At 40.5% G+C, this 17381-nt stretch overlaps 1 protein-coding gene across 1 annotated transcript in view; it reads left to right on the top strand.

The window, feature by feature from the left end:
* The window catches only part of LOC140246791 (uncharacterized), a 64393-nt gene that overhangs the window by 31176 nt on the left and 15836 nt on the right, over positions 1-17381 (top strand). Inside the window, exons 3-4 of the mRNA XM_072326124.1 lie at positions 3376-3537; positions 4224-4299. Of these exons, the coding sequence (XP_072182225.1) occupies positions 3376-3537; positions 4224-4299 (238 nt within the window). The remainder of the gene's footprint in view (positions 1-3375; positions 3538-4223; positions 4300-17381) is intronic.

Here is a 17381-nt window from a genome sequence, read left to right as displayed (position 1 = left end):
GCTTTATCATCTTGTAGGACTGTGAATGTACTGTATAGCAATTTGAGTGCATATATTGCATGTGGTAAATCTAAACTTCCAGATGATTTAACCTTAAACTTGTGCTGAACCGAAAATCAAAAGCTAAAGCCTCTCCCCCCCAAAAAAATTGACACACTTGTACTTATAATAAATAAATAAATTAATTAATCAATTAAAATAAAACAAAACGAACAAAAAAAAATGTATCCATGGACATACCATGAACCTTTGACTTCCCACATGTATTGAAATGGCCGAAAGTCAAAAAATTTGCATCTGTAATAATTACTGTCATGGTAACTGACGTTTACGTTTCGGTAAAACGTTACACATTTTGAAGTGTTCATTTTGACTCTTCATTATGCCAAGTATCCTTATTTCTGGTATTGAAAGGGAGGCATATGGGCATTCATTAGAAATCCCAACTTACATCATACAGCTCACTTTCTTTGATAAATAAAGTTAAAAATTCCTTGTTTTTGGTACCTGACGTTACATCCATCATTATCAAACTAATTAAAAGTTTTTACCAAATTCTTTAAAGCAACCAGCTTTTTTTTTTCTATCATGTGGTAAAAGACTTGTCTGGTAACTGCATACATATAAAAAGATTGTTGTTTAGAGTACTAGTAGAGTGGATATACAGAGAGTAAGTTATGTGACAATAGACTCTTTCTTACCATTGACTTATAGGCATATTTTGGCAACCATTTTGAAAATCAAAATGGCCGCTTTTGTTGAAAAACATAATGATTCTTAAAACCTCAACTCATGTATTGTCTGAAAATGTATGGTGTTTGAAACAAAAATCATGTTGAATTTTCGGCGTCTTTGTCCTACATACCGTGGAATTGCCCATATGTGCTAATCACAATACTCGAAAAGTTCCAAAATTTTTATTGACTTCTTTTTTATAGCCTTTTGAAACCTGTCGCCAAGTTCACCGCCAGATACGTTACTAGTTTATTTAGTGTTACAGCATTGCGAAAATAACAAGACTATGCAATGACCATGTGTTAATGAATACATACATTGCAAGTACCTAGATTTTTTTTTTTTTTTTTACGGTACAATGCTTGAAATATCGGTTTTATACATTTTTATTTGGACAGATACGTTACATACATTTCACGCCACCCACTGCGACAGATATTGCAATGTCAGACAACTTGTATATTATGCAATACTCCTCGGAATGACGCATCGATTCAACATTAAAGTTTAGTACAAGTAAGAAATATTCGGTAGATATCGCTGTCATAATAACATGATCGACCATATGCGTTACCACGGATACATTACAACAGATACGTGACCGAATTTTGCTCATTGATCTTGTGCTTTCAGGGGATCAAATCTGGTCAAAATTCATCCCTACATATTACATGCTTCGTTTTGTTGGACCTCAGGATTATATTCTTACACCAATAGGACAGGGAAGTGAAAAAGAGCAACACTTCCACATGATTTTTCTTTCTGCGTCAGTGTCTCACAACTTTATGCCAAGTTCTCCGACAGATACGTTACCACATAATCAAAATGCTGAAAAAAAAATGTAAATGTTTTGACAAACAAATCGTTCTGTGCTCACAAACTCCAAAGTTCTATTCTATAAAACCCAGACACTTTCATATTCTATGCAACAACTTTTAACGTTTATTTTACAAGACGAAGCTATGATTCAGCATATCAGTTTTTTGCTTTTCAGATTTAGCAGATACGTTACGTATAATTCAGGGCACCCACGGTGACAAATAATGTTATGTAAAACAAAGTGTTCATAAAACAATTCTGCATAGAATGACGCTTCCATAAAAAAAATAAAGTTATGTTCAAATGAAGAATATTCAGTAGAAATTGCTCTGTGTTAAACTTCACCGACAGATTCATTTACGGTACGCCAGATACGTAACCTAATTTTGAAAGAGTAAAAAGTGGTTTATGAAAAGCTTCCGAGAAAAGTTTCAGTGTTATGTTGCATATTTATTCTAGTGTTTTTCAGCATATGAAGAACTACTCAAGATTCATTGATAAGTTAAACAATTATTTATTCATTTTCATTAAAAGGGGTGAGCCAAATACGTTACCGTAGGTCAAACAACTTTTTAGTATATCGAGTTCATAGAGACTGTACCTACTTCCTTCTAAGTTCCTGCAAAAATATATTTTTTAAACCTTGTTTGCATTATCCATCAAAACTTAATGAATATTTATAATCAGATGGATAAATACATTCAGACGTAAGATGAGAATATTCTGTGAATTAAGAACTCAGCTTTCACATTTAGGGCTCTTTTCCACTACATTTCATAGTTTAAATATTACGTACAATGTTTAAAATGGTTAATTTGGGCTTACATCATTCATTTTTACATCAATTCATAAGGTAAATAATTAAACAGGTGGTATTTATTAATTCATACACAACTAAAATTATTAGTTATATTTTACCAGATACGTTACCAAAGGCGATTCGATGTTTTTTCAATAGTTATTTCCCCAGGAAAGCAATTCATATTTGTTTCCTGTGCAAATTCCAGATCGGATCGTTTCCTTTGCATGATTTGTGGGATTCGAAACTTTATTTGTAAGCGAAATTTGTTAAAAATACAAAGTGAATCTTAAGGTTATATTTCATTTCAGCAAAAAACATATTTCAACCTACCACACAGAAATAATTTCTACCAATTAGCAAGGGATGACAAAATCTTTACCTCTTGAAAAACCCCAATATCTTTAGGGGGACAGATGTCTTTTCCTGAACAGAAATTGGATCAAAACAATACACCTAATTCAACGTTAGGAGTCCATTACAACATGTAAATTTGCGGTAACGTATCTGATTGGTGATCAAAAATCATAAATGATGCTCTATTTCAATTCATTTTTCTCAATGAATGGCCATCATTTAGAATGTTCCACTTTTTTTTTCGTATTTGACCGGTTTTGAAATTACCGAAAACACCTCTTTGATTGTATTACTTTGTGGTTGATTTTTCGGTTTTACTCACATGGAATTGAACACTTAATCTGAGAAGGCCCATACAATCTTTTGTATGTACATTTCGGACTCGAAGTACAATGTATTATGCATCCATGTCTCAATACCTCACTTCTGGGTCAGCCCTGTAAAGAAATGGGGCAAGGTACGCATGTCTTCTTTCTCAGTTTATACCATCCAGGACCAGGATGGCATAAAATGAATGAAAGCATGAATACAGTGTATCACGTCTTATTAATTGCCCCCCCCCCCCCCTCCGAAACAATGATACTGCATTTAATTGGAGTCCCACCTTAATATTATGAATCGTTATTGTTCTACCTCAATGAATTAATGTTTGTTTCATACATCAGAAATCGTTATCTATTGACGAAGTCAACTGCGGAAAAACTACGTCACGTGAATTGGCGGAGGGGATGTGTTCTAGCAGTGTACTGCGCAGAGTGACAATAATGCATTCAAAATTCCACACGGACTTCTATAAGATCATCGGAGACAAGGCTTCGACCTGTCAGGTGAGGTCTTCCACGATGCTATGTAGTTTGGTAACTCGCGCCCTATGCATATAAAAATTGAATTTGAAGTGATGAACAATAATATACCATGTATGCGATGTATAAGAATACTTTTTATGAAGCAAATACGTGTGTTGCGACATAAATTGTCACCCCGTCATAAATTGTCGTCTGGCGACAATTTATGATAAGGGTTGGTGGCAAAAATTGTCGACCGCCCTCGAAGCACATTTTGCTGGGTAATATCATTTTTTCAAGACATAGTCATAGACATACCAAAACATAACTTACATGGCTATATCCATGCAAACAAGCCATGTAAAAACTCATGGTGAGGTTTCAAGGAAGTACTGTATGTAAGTGCGCGCGCGCATGATAATTGAGTGTCCGTTTGTGCGTATGTGTGTGTGTGGGTGCATGTGTTTGTGTGTTAGTGTATATGATGGAAGAATGTCTTTATTATGCGTTTTGGATGCGCGTGGGTAGGGGTAAGCTGTTGCTGGCATAAACGTCATATTGATTTTATCAACAGCTTTTAGTTTGATGGGTTTGTTTGAAGGCCGTGTCACACCTTTCCGGGCAAGCTACGCGGGCTTGTGGCGAGGAGGTAGATTCCAGCACGTACAAGATTTTCCGCGAGATAACAAGAATGTTTGCAATTTTCGAATTTCTTTCTTACCTACTAGACGCGTGCTACTTGGCTTCTAATTGCGTGCATTCCGTGTGACGTGTGTGAGAGCCAACTCCTGCGAGGTGCTGCCGGTAAGGGCCTCCTACTGGTATTCTGCGTGTACCTCTGCGAGCGAACCCCACGAGTCACTCGGAACAAGTTTTGAGCATACTCAAGGTCTTGTTATACTGTGTCTGGGGAAGTTTTGCGGCTTGACTTGCAGGGAAACAAATTTGCTACCTGGAGCTCTCCGCAGTTGGTCCGCACCTGACAGTACCTAGCGCGTATCTCGCCTGTAGTTGCCCGGAGGTGCTCACGCAAGTCCGATTTAACCGCAGCCAAGTTTTGAGCCTGACCAAAATTTTTTCCGAGTGAGTCGCAGGGATGCCCAGAGAGGTCCACGTAGAACGCCAGTATAGTAAGACACATGCACTGGCTCGCCAAAATTCTTGTTTGCCTTCAGAAATTCCCGGTATGCTGGAAAATCCCTACACGTAACGGAATGCATAGCTTGCCCGGAAAGGTGTGACATGGCCTAAACATGGTTGCGAGTAAAAAGATTTGCGTGCACACCTCCGGGTGACTACGGGTGAGATATGTGCTAGGTATGTCATGTGCGGCTTATTCCGGGGACCTCCGGGTAGTAAAAATTGTTCTTTGCAAGTCGCACGTAAGGCTTGCCCGGAAAGGTGTGACAGGGCCTTGACGGATTTGTATATTAATTCGAAGTGGTGCTTGCTTGCGGGCGGGTGCTGCTTTTATGTATGCGGTCCATTATGTCTTAAGGCCGTGTCACACCTTTCCGGGCAAGCTACGCGGGCTTGTGGCGAGGAGGTAGTTTCCAGCACGTAGAAGATTTTCCGCGGGCAAACAAGAATGTTTGCAATTTTTGCACCTGTTTTTTACCTACTAGAAGCGTGCTACTTAGCTTCTACTTGCGTGCATTCCGTGTGACCTGCGAGAGAGCTTTGAAACCGATCCGTTTTCTGTTACGAGCGACTTATGGGTACTGAGAAGTACCTGCGTTGGAGTTGCCTGCGAGGTGCTGCCGGTAAGAGTCCCCTACTTGTGTTCTGCGTGTACTTCTGCGAGCGAAACCTCACGACTCACTCGGAACAAGTTTTGAGCATGCTCAAGGCCTTGTCATACCGTATCTGGGGAAGTTTTGCGGCTTGACTTGCGGGAAAGCAAATTTGCTACCCGGAGCTCTCCGCAGTAGGTCCGCACCAATGACAGTTCCTAGCGCGTATCTCGTCTGTACTTGCCCGGAGGTGCTCACGCAAGTCCTATTTAACCGCCGCCAAGTTTTGAGCATGACCAAAACTTTTTTCCGGGTGAGTCGCAGGGATGCCCGGAGAGGTTCACGCAGAACGCCAGTAGGAGGCCTTTTGCGGCAGCATTTCGCAGGCAACTTCCACGCAGGTACTTTGCAGTCCTCGTATATATGTGTGGTACTTCTGTGTGGAACAGTACCATAATTATTATGATCTTCCTGTGGGATTTTGGGACACATAACACAGGAATAACACAGGATTATTTCCTGTGGTACTGTCCTGTGGTAATTAATGTCCCAAAATACCACAGGACAGTTCCTGTGGTAATGTCCTGTGATAATGTCCTGTGGTACTGTCCTGTGGTACGTCCCAAAATACCACAGGACAGTTCCTGTGGTACTAACCTGTGGTATACATCGAAAATTACCATAGGAATTCCTGTCGTACTACCCTTTGGTACGTCCCAAAGTTCCACAGGACGATTCGTGTGATACTGTCCTGTGATACGTCCCAAAATACCATAGGACAAGTCGTGTGTACTGTCCTGTGGTACTGCCCTGTGGTACTGTCCTGTGGTACGTCCCAAAATACGACAGGGCAATTCCTGTGGTACTGTCCTGTGGTACTGTCCTGTGGTATGTCCCAAAATACCACAGGACAAGTCGTGTGGTACTGTCCTGTGGTACTATCCTGTGGTACTTTCCTGTGGTACTGTCCTGTGGTACTGCCCTGTGGTACGTCCCAAAATACCATAGGACAAGTCGTGTGGTACTGTCCTGGGGTACTATCCTGTGGTACTTTCCTGTGGTACTGTCCTGTGGTACTGCCCTGTGGTACGTCCCAAAATACCATAGGACAAGTCGTGTGGTACTGTCCTGTGGTACTATCTTGTGGTACTGTCCCAAAATACCACTGGACAAGTCGTGTGGTACTGTCCTGTGGTACTATCCTGTGGTACTTTCCTGTGGTACTGTCCTGTGGTACTGCCCTGTGGTACGTCCCAAAATACCACAGGACAAGTCGTGTGGTACTGTCCTGGGGTACTGTCCTGTGGTACTTTCCTGTGGTACTGTCCTGTGGTACTGCCCTGTGGTACGTCCCAAAATACCACAGGACAAGTCGTGTCGTACTGTCCTGTGGTACTATCTTGTGGTACTGTCCTGTGGTACGTCCCAAAATACCACAGGACAAGTCGTGTGGTACTGTCCTGTGGTACTATCCTGTGGTACTTTCCTGTGGTACTGTCCTGTGGTACTGCCCTGTGGTACTGTCCTGTGGTACTGCCCTGTGGTACTGTCCTGTGGTACGTCCCAAAATACCACAGAACAAGTCGTGTGGTACTGTCCGGTGGTACTATCCTGTGGTACTTTCCTGTTGTACTCTCTTGTGGTACGTCCAAAAATAGCACAGGACAATTCATGTGGTACTGTCCTGTGGTACTGTCGTGTGGTATACGTCCCAGAATATTACAGGGCAATTCGTGTGTATACTGTCTTGTGGTACAGTCCTGTGGTACTTTCCTGTGGTAATGTCCTGTGGTACTGCCCTGTGGTACATCACAGAGTACCACACGAGCCTGTGACACAGTACCACACAGTTCCTGTGTTAACATATATTTGTGTGGTGCATTGTGTGTTACCAACCAGTACCACAGGGAGTACCACATGAGCCTGTAAAACAGCACCACACAGTTCCTGTGGTAACATTTATTTATGTAGTACATTGTGTGGTACCGACAAGTACTACAGGGAGTACCCTACAAGCCTGTGGTACAGTACCACACAGTTCCTGTGGTAACATTACAAGTGTGTGGTACACTGTGTGGTACCGACAAGTACAACCACAGGGAGTACCACAGGACTTTTTTGTTATGGCAGCCAAGATAATGACATTCCGTGGGAATTTTGCCATTCCTTCAGAGGAATTCCTTCACTGGTTGTCAGCCCCCACGCGACTGGTACAAAGGTCACACAGTATACCCGCAAGTAGAATTTAAGTAGAACGCGTCCAGCAAGTAAGACACATGCACTGATTCGCCCAAATCCTTGTTCGCCCTCAGAAATTCGCCGGTATGCTGGAAAATCCGTACACGCAACAAGCCTGCGAAGCTTGCCCGGAAAGGTGTGACAGGGCCTAAAAATGGTTGCGGGTAAAAAGATTTGCGTGCACACCTCCGGGTGACTACGGGTGAGATACGTGCTAGGTACTGTCATGTGCGGCTCATTCCGGGGACCTCCGGGCAGTAAAAATTGTTCTTTGCAAGTCGCACGCAATGCTTTGCCGGAAAGATGTGACACGGCCTTTACGTATCAACATAGGGAAGGAAGGTGGTATAGGTTCGGATGTGTGTGTGTGTGTGTGTGTGTATGCGTGTGTGTGTGTGCGGAGCGCTGTGCTTGTTGTGGGACCCGGAGCTTGAATGTTTCCTTCCTTTTATTTCCTGAGTGCTTACGTAGACACTCGAACACACATACGCAGGTACGTAGCCCACGTACATCAAACCCCCCAGATATACTCATGCAGGCACAAAACTGCGCCACAAATGCGCATCACATACCATACACCCTACACACATAAGCCACGTACTCACATTAACACGTACGCATTCAGGCAGACGAATACACGTAGACAAACAAACCACTACCACTATACTACCACCACACACGCACAGTTTCCACATATTGTATTATTTTACTCCAAACACACACACACACACACACACACACACACACAATAACTCTATTTCAGACAAAACTCAGTGCTTTGTTGTAAAATCCCATTAGCGCCAACCGCCCCGCTCTTTACTTTTGTTTTTTGGGAATGTCAAATTATCTTCCTTCATGTACAGCATGTTATGCTGTACTATTCACGTTGTACACGATGTACATACACGCATGATGCAGGCTGCAGCGCCAACGTCGCGTCACTCTACAGAAGGGATATGACAGACACTATAGACTCTGGCCGCGTTTGTCTGACCCAGAAGAAAAACGAAACTGCAAGTGATAAAATATGCCTTTTATCTAAAAATACAATGTGTTCTGCTCCTCTTGATCCAACGAATAGTATTTGTGCTGAATTGTGTGAGTACTGCTAAAAAAACAAAACAAAAAACAAAAAACAAAAACAAAAACAAAGTAGAAACATAGTTTGGTCCAGAAAAAATAAAAGGTCCTAATGTATAGTCATAATATTGATAATGATAATAATAAGTGGTTATCATAGCAATTTAGTTTCAAAGACACTGCATATATTCAGTATAAATCACAAGAAATTTCTGCTGCACAGTATTCTAAATACTTTCAGTTACATAAAGAAATTTTTCGTCATGATATTTTTTCTAAATTGAGCAATTTTCGCATTAATTTACTGTGAACCTTACATTAAACTACTGTAAAAGTTACAGTAAATTACTCAAGGTCATACATTAAGTTATTTTGAGACTTACAGAAGCAGGATTCATTTGTGCCTAATGCAGATAGTGGCTACTGAAAGAGAGGGAATGATTCGGCGAGAAGAAGCACGTATGTTGCGACACGGATTGTCGCCCCGGCTCGGGGCGAAAATCCTTGACGGAGTTGGCGGCACGGATTGTCGCCCCCGTCACGGATTGTCGTCTGGCGACAATCCGTGAGGAGGGCTGGCGGCACGGATTGTCGCCCGCCCTCGAAGCACATTTTGCTGGGTAATATCGTTCTGGACATAGTCATTGAAATATAACACATAACTTACATGGCAACATCCACGCAAACATGCCATGTAAAAAGTCATGGTGAGGTTTCAAGGAAGCGTGTATGTGCGTGCGCACATGATAATTTAGTGTGTGTGTGTGTGTGTGTGTGTGTGTGTATGTATGATGGAAGAATGTGTTTATTATGTCAGCTTTTTGCGTACGTGTTTTTTTTAGCTGCGCGTGGGTAGGGATACCTAGTAAGCTGTTGCTGGCATAAACGTTGATACAGTATGGTAGGTGTTCAACACACCGATCGGGTCTATATCGACCGACCGCGCACTATAATGGCATTGCACGTACAGAAAGAAATTGTACGCATGGGACTACGCGCAACGGTGTTCGATTCTTCACTGGGCTACGCTACCGAGTTAAATGTGGAGAAAACAACTAAGTATTCCCTCTAAATTACCGAAATTTAGCAAAATCGAATAAGGTTTATCGTGTAACTACATATTACTAACGTTAGTTAGGCCTACCTTTGCTGACGCGTTTGTAGATGTAGAGTATCCTTCCGTAATAAATTTGACGATTTTGACCGCGAAATTGTCACCGCCGCTTGTACGATCGTGCACACACGTTCGTCGTTACAATACACATGACATAATTATTTTGTCGCCCGCTACAACCGTACGAGTTGAAGCAGAAACGAGAAATGAATGTGAAAAAAACAAACCGACTCATCTAGATCTAATTCATTTCAATTACGATGAAATGTTTCCTAATGAAAATCAATTCAAATTCATCAAACAGTCCTTCAAAAGTAATATCGAATGATTCAAAATATATTCAAATATTATTGGGGGGAAAATGACGGCTAGAAAAAAACAGCGGCCTGTCGAAAAAAAAAAAAAAAAAAACGCATTTAAGTGCCCTTTATACGTATTGTCAGGGTGGTCGGTCGAAATGAGCAGGGCAACTGAGTGCGGAAAAAATGACACCCCACGCGTTCGAAGCCGCCATCTAAAAGCGCGTACCTCAGATCGCATTTTCAGTGCGCGCTTTTGAAACCGGAGTATTTTCTCCACACGTGAGTAAAATTTCAGGCAAAATGTGAGATTTTTCACGTTTCTATTGATAGAAAAACGTTAGGTGGCCGGTATTATGAACACCCGACCATACTCTCCGCGTAATCGGGTATCGCTTAAACGGGTACTCCGTTTAATTGGGTAGTAAATTTAAAATCAGTTCCAATGCACATTAGAATTACCTTATAATCGGGTTGCCTCTCTACATAAACGGGTAAATAATTGTCTTCTAATCTAATTTCTACCAGCATTTTACCACAGATATAACACTTTTGGACATTATGAATGTCAAGTTTTCCATGGGTAATCGCATTCTCTGCTTAGTTTGCAGAGAAGACTGATCAATCGGGGAGTGATTAAACATGAGAACACAATGTCATGTACAAGTACCGACTTGCCACACGTAAACGAACATTACACATTACACTTAAAATGCATAGACAGACAGGAGTTGAACACACTTGCGCTCATCCCTTGCTTCGCACAGCAACATTCACAATACGAGAAGTTTGCAACGAAAATCAGGCCATGTACCACCAGCTCCATAACTTTACTTTTCCCCGGCGGTCACTTCTCGAAAAGTAACCCGACGATCTACGTGACTAGTGTACGCAGAGATGTGTTCATTTCGGAAAACGCCTGCATGTTAGCGAAGAGTCTATAGTCAAACGACAAAGTTTTCTGAAGATATATTTGTCTATAAAAAGAGTGTGAATTATTGTTCGTGACTGAGAAAGTGTAAGGTATGTATAACGTGCCGTGCAAGCACGCGTGTTAAGCATGCAGTGTAGGTCTTTGGCGCAGTGTAAAGTGCATGTACATACATAATTATTATGTGTGTCAATTGTGAGATATGTTCTTTTGTTAATCGGGTACTCCGCTTCATCGGGTAAGAAACGCTCTGCTCGAGCCTACCCGATTATGCGGAGAGTACTGTATTGATTTTATCAGCAGCTTTGACTTTGATGAGTTTGTTTGGCGGATTTGTATATGAATTCGGAGTGATGCTTGCGTGCTGCTTTCCTGCATATAGTCCATGGGCCAAGACCCGAAAAAATGGGCTGTTGGTACCATCTGAGGTGGCACAACCTTTTTTGGTGTCAGTTTGTTTGTCGGGCATAGATATGCTTATCAAGCTATGATAGCATTTCCAAATGAGTAGCTTAGTCATAATAAATGATTTTTTTAAACCAATTTGGTCTCGTTTTTATATCCCTATACTTCTGAATCGAAACGAACCGCTATACAAAGAAGAGCACTGTCTTCCGTATCTCCACAGGTGTTCTGTTGTAAACGCGGTGCACTTAGTCTTTATTCAAGGCAGCGAAGGGAATATCCAAAGGGTTATGACGTCCACAGCTGTCACGCCGTGCGCTTAATCTTTATCTAGACCAATGTGCCGTTATCATTTCTAAAGTTCCTCAAAAAAGGGATTATATCTATACCGTTTTATACTACCCTATCAACAAATACATGAGTTTTAAACAAAAATCACTCTGTTCATTTACAATATTATTCATTGTAATGTATCGTAGGGTACCGGTTCATTGTTTTTGTATTATCCTATATCGTTGGATGGAAATAAAGCGACATTGGCCTGGTATTAGCGTTTTCACAGTAGCGTTTTCGCCGGAAAATGAAAAATAATTGAAAAATACTGTAAAATTCACGAGGAATTGCTTTTGTTGTTGTTGTTGTTGTTGTTTTTTTTTTTTTAATAAAAGGATATACACTGTATCATACGCTTTGGATATTCCCTTTGCCGTCTAGAATAAAGACTAAGCGCTGTGGACATCATAACCTTTGGATATTCCCTTCACTGCCTTTAATAAAGACTAAGCGCACAGCGTTTACAACAGAACACTTGTGAACATACCATAGAGCTGCATTTTACAGCTCTATGGAACATACAGAAGACAGTGCTCTTCTTTGTATAGCGGTTCGTTTCGATTCAGAAGTATAGGGATATAACAACGAAACCAAATTGGTTAAAAATTCATTTATTATGACTAAGCTACTCATTTGGAAATGCTATCATAGCTTGATAGGCATATCTATGCCCGACAAACAAAATGACACCAAAAAGGTTTTGCCACCTCAGATGGTACCAATATCTGGCCTGGCCCATGGACTAATACGGTCCATTATAGTCCGGGAGCCAGCGGGGGTCAGCCTAGCTGAAAAGGTTACCAATTTTTATGTATATAGCAATTTAGTACATATGCCCCTAAGTATGGAAATGCACGTCTGGCTGGTCATCGGTGGTGGGTGTGGCCAGGAGGGTCAAAAAAAGGGACCCCTCAAAATTAGGCTAGCCTAGCTGGAAAAGTAACCCCATGAAAACAACTGGAACTTGTTCGTTACACTTACAGGATAAATGAATGACCATTGCCAGACGTTTTAAGTGGTGGGGGTAGCCGTCAGACGCTCTTAAAGACCAAACTCCAGCTGAAAAAGGTAACCCCATGAAAACCACTGCAACTTGTTCGTTACACTTAAAGGATAAATGAATGACCATTGCCAGACGTTTTAAGTGTGGGGGGGGGGGGCAGCCGCCAGACGCCCTAAAAGACCCAACTTTTTCCAGCTAGGCTAGCCTAGCTGAAAAAGTAACCTAATAAAACCCACTGGAACTTGTTCGTTACACTTACAGGATAAATGAATGACCATTGCCAGACGTTTTAATTTGTGGGGGTAGCCGCCAGACACCCTCAAAGACCCAACTTTTTCCAGCTAGGCTAGCCTAGCTGAAAAAGTATCCTAATGAAACCCATTGGAACTTGTTCGTTACACTTTCAAGATAAATGCATGACCATTGCCACACGATTTAAGTGGTGGAGGGTAGCCGCCAGATGCCCTTAAAGACCCAACTTTTTTCCAGCTAGGCTAGCCTAGCTGAAAAAAAAAATTAACCTAATGAAACCCACTGGAACTTGTTCATTACACTTACAAGATAAATGCATGACCATTGCCAGACGTTTTAAGTGGAGTGGGGTAGCCGCCAGACGCCCTTAAAGACCCACTTTTTTCCAGCTAGGCTAGCCTAGCTGAAAAAATAACCTAATGAAACCCACTGGAACTTGTTATTTACACTTACAGGATATATGCGTGGCCGTTGCCAGACGTTTTAAGAAGTAGGGGGGGGGGGGGAGGGTAGCCGCCGGATGCCCTCAAAGGCCCAATTTTACCAGCTAGACTATAGCCCTGGCTGGAAAAGTAACCTCCTGAAACCCATGCACTGGAACTTGTTCTATGTTTGTATCTCACCTGATACACACTGTCGACATAGTATTCTGGTGTTTTTTCAATTACTTTCCACACTTTTGAGCTATATGACCACCAAATTCACTACTCAGATCATCTAATGATTGCTGTCAAGTGTTCATATTGGTGAAGTCCGACCACGTCAACAGTCAAAAAGTCAATGAACTATACCATTTGAAAATCTCTGTAATCACAAAGTCGATACGTGGACGAGACATCACTTCGCTTTTGCCTTGTTAGATTCATACAGCACCAGCATACATGTCTGAGAATAGCGGTAAAGAAGATTAGAGTCTTTGGCAACAAGTGCAAAATTAACTTCTGTGCCTTATTTGCTGAACAAACGTCGTAGGAGGACGACGAACTGTTAGGCAATATGGCGGACCAATAGCTCTATATTATTAGTGTTATAGAATAAATGACAACTAGACTCGGAATTTGTCAACACTGACAAATTAGGTGATCCGATCTATTGGGAAATCAATGATTTGAGTCCTGATCCCAATAGGCATGACCATACAGGTTTCATCTGTGTTGAGGGGACATTGGCCATGTGATGTTTGGAGTCTCATTTAGAAAAGGGAGTCAGACCTGCCATATTTGGTACCGAAATCCGTATGCACTAACGAAGATACATAATGAAGTATATTTGACCTTTGACCCCATTTTGCACACCAAAGATGGCATCTGAGCAAAAAGTGGTTATTTTGTGAAATGATTCTTGTAACATGGTCTTTGCGTGTGCAAAATATGGGAAAGATCGATAGGACAAGTATTCACCAAGATACAGGATGAAACATTTAAATGACCTTTGACCCTAATTTACATACCCAAGATGGTGTCCGATCAAGTAGTTGTTATATTATGAAATGATGTACGTGACATGAACTAAACATGTGCAAAATATGGGGGTGATAGAGGCTGTTTTTCTTGAGTTATTGCAAAGAAAGTTGCAAGAAGAAAGAAATATCTCAATACATCGAAGATAAGCTTTAATTTCAACCAAGTTTTGTAGCATTATCCCGACATCGTATGAAAAAACAAAAGGCACATTACGATAGCGCAAAGTCTCAGCTACAACATATGAAAATCTGGGAGAAATTCACTGAAGGGTAACTGAGCTAGTGCTCGATAAAGACAATCATGTCAACTTTCACATCTAGAAAAATTCCCTCCCATAAACATAACACGTCATAACGAAGGTACAGAAAAAGTACATATGACCTTTGACCCCACTTTGCACAGACAAGATGGCATCTGAGCAAAAAGTAGTTATTTTGTGAAATGATTCTTGTAACATGGTCTTTACGTGTGCAAAATATGGGAAAGATAGGACATGTATTTACTAAGATACAGGATGAAATATTTATGACCTTTGACCCTATTTTACATACCCAAGATGGTGTCCGATCAAGTAGTTGTTATTTTATGAAATAATGTACGTAACATGAACTAAACATGTGCAAAATATGGGGGTGATAGGGCCTGTCTTTCTTGAGTTATTGCAAAGAAAGTTGCAGAAAGAAAGAAATATCTCAATACATCGAAGATAAGCTTTAATTTCAACCAAATTTTTTGACGTGATGCCGACGTCGTATGAAAAAACAAAGGGCACATTACCGATAGCCCAAAGTCTCAGCTAAAACATATTAAAATTTAGGAGAAATTCACCGAAGCATAAGTGAGCTAGTGCTCGAGAAAGATAGTCATGTCAATTTTCATTTCCAGAAAAACTGCACTCCCATAGAGATAACACGTAAACTGGTTAAATTTGACAAGATTACTTTCAATCCATTTTTACAAGGTGATGCCGTCATCCAATCAAAATGCTGTTATTATGTTAATGAAAGAGCATTTAATAAGCTACAACATACTGGAATGTGTGTGAAAATCAGCAAAGGATAAGTAAAATACGCTCGAGTGAACTTGAATTTTGATGACGTCATTTTGAAAATTTACTTTTTTTACTTTATTAAGAAATTTGATATCTTTGAATCATTTTTTTTTCAGCATTGCCAACCCATGAAATGACATGTACCATTCATCAGCTTTCAGAATATGTAAAGAAAATGGGGGGTCACCGTCCATCTTGACGAGTAAAATCGGATTTAAAATTGGCGGTTTTTTGGCATAGTTGCACTGTATATCGCCATTGACGCGCGCGCGGAATTTCAACTTTGACGGGCCCGTATGACGTCATATTGAGTCGGATTGACTTGAAACTTGGTAGAAATATTCCTTGACATTTCAGGTATCCGATCAAAGTGAAAAAACGGGAAATTTCTATTGCATATGAGCTGTGCGTGCGTATATGCGCGCGCGCGTACGCGTCCGTCCAATTTTTTTTTCAATTTTTCACAAAATGCTCCAAATGGTCTGAAACGTGTGCAAAATAAATTTGAGCTCGATTGGAGCATACAAATATTTCAATGCGCGCGTACGAGCGCTTTTTAATAATAAATATGAATCTTGATAATATGAGTAGAATTCGCTTGACTTGAAATATATGTGACGTAAATTTCATTGAAAAATTCCATTCCAATAATGAGATATGAATGAAAATGTGTTTTCATATAATGACGTCATAGTGACATCACGGTCGACTGATCACTATGATTTTACTTGCGCTGTCGTCTTTGGGACATGATACATACATGGTATAATTTTGAAATTGATAGGAACAGGACTTTCTGAGCTAACCTCTGCACAACTTTTGGGTGTTGACAAATTCCGAGTCTAGTTATTTCTGAAGTGGTTAAATGTATTTTCCTAAAACATTTTTAGGTGATCCGAGTATCCTCTCGGATCACCTTCTGTATCTGTACTGATTCTTTCTTCTTTGTTTCTTTATTTCTCCTCAAAAGTTGTGCAGAGGTTAGTTCAGAAAGTCCTCTGCCTATCATGCCATGTATGTATCATGTCACAAAGATGACAGATCTAATGTATCAGAGTGATCAGTCGACCGTGACGTCACGATGACGTCATTATATGAAAACACATTTTCATTCATATCTTATTAATGGAATGGAAACTTTCAATGAAATTTACGTCACATATATTTCAAGTCAAGCGCATTCTACTCAAATTATCAAAATTCATATTTATTATTAAAACGTGAGCGTACGCGCGCGTTGAAATATTTGTATGCTCCAATCGAGCTCAAAATCTTTTTGCACACGTTTCAGACCATTTGGAGCATTTTTTGAAAAATTGAAAAAATCGGACGGACGCGTACGCGCGCGCACATATACGCACGCAAAGCTCATATGCAATAGAAATTTTCCGTTTTTTCACATTTATCAGATGCCTGAAATGTCAAGGAATATTTCTACCAAGTTTCAAGTCAATCCGACTCAATATGACGTCATACGGGCCCTTCAAAGTTGAAATTCCGCGCGCGCGTCAATGGCGATATACAGTGCAACTATGCCAAAAAACCGCCAATTTTAAATCCGATTTTACTCGTCAGGATGGACGGTGACCCCCCCATTTTCTTTACATATTCTGAAAACTGATGAGTTGTACATGTCATTTCATTGGGTGGCAATGCTGGCAAAATGATTAAAAGATATCAAATTTCTTAATAAAATAAAAAAAGTAAATTTTCAAAATGACGTCATCAAAATTCAAGTTCACTCGAGCATATCTCACTAATCCTTTGTCAATTTTCACCCAGATTTCAGTATGTTGTAGCATATTAAATGTTCTTTCATTAATGTAATAACAGTATTTTGATTAGATGACGGCATTACCTCGTAAAAATGGATTGAAAGTAATCTTGTCAAATTTGACCAGTTTACGTGTTATCTCTATGGGAGTGCAGTTTTTCTGGAAATGAAAATTGACATGACTATCTTTATCGAGCACCAGCTTACTTA

The sequence above is a fragment of the Diadema setosum genome, chromosome 3, assembly GCF_964275005.1.
Source record: "Diadema setosum chromosome 3, eeDiaSeto1, whole genome shotgun sequence".
NCBI lineage: Eukaryota > Metazoa > Echinodermata > Echinoidea > Diadematoida > Diadematidae > Diadema > Diadema setosum.
The sequence above is the reverse complement of the archived record's forward strand: the minus strand, read 5'-3'. Positions and strand labels throughout refer to the sequence as shown.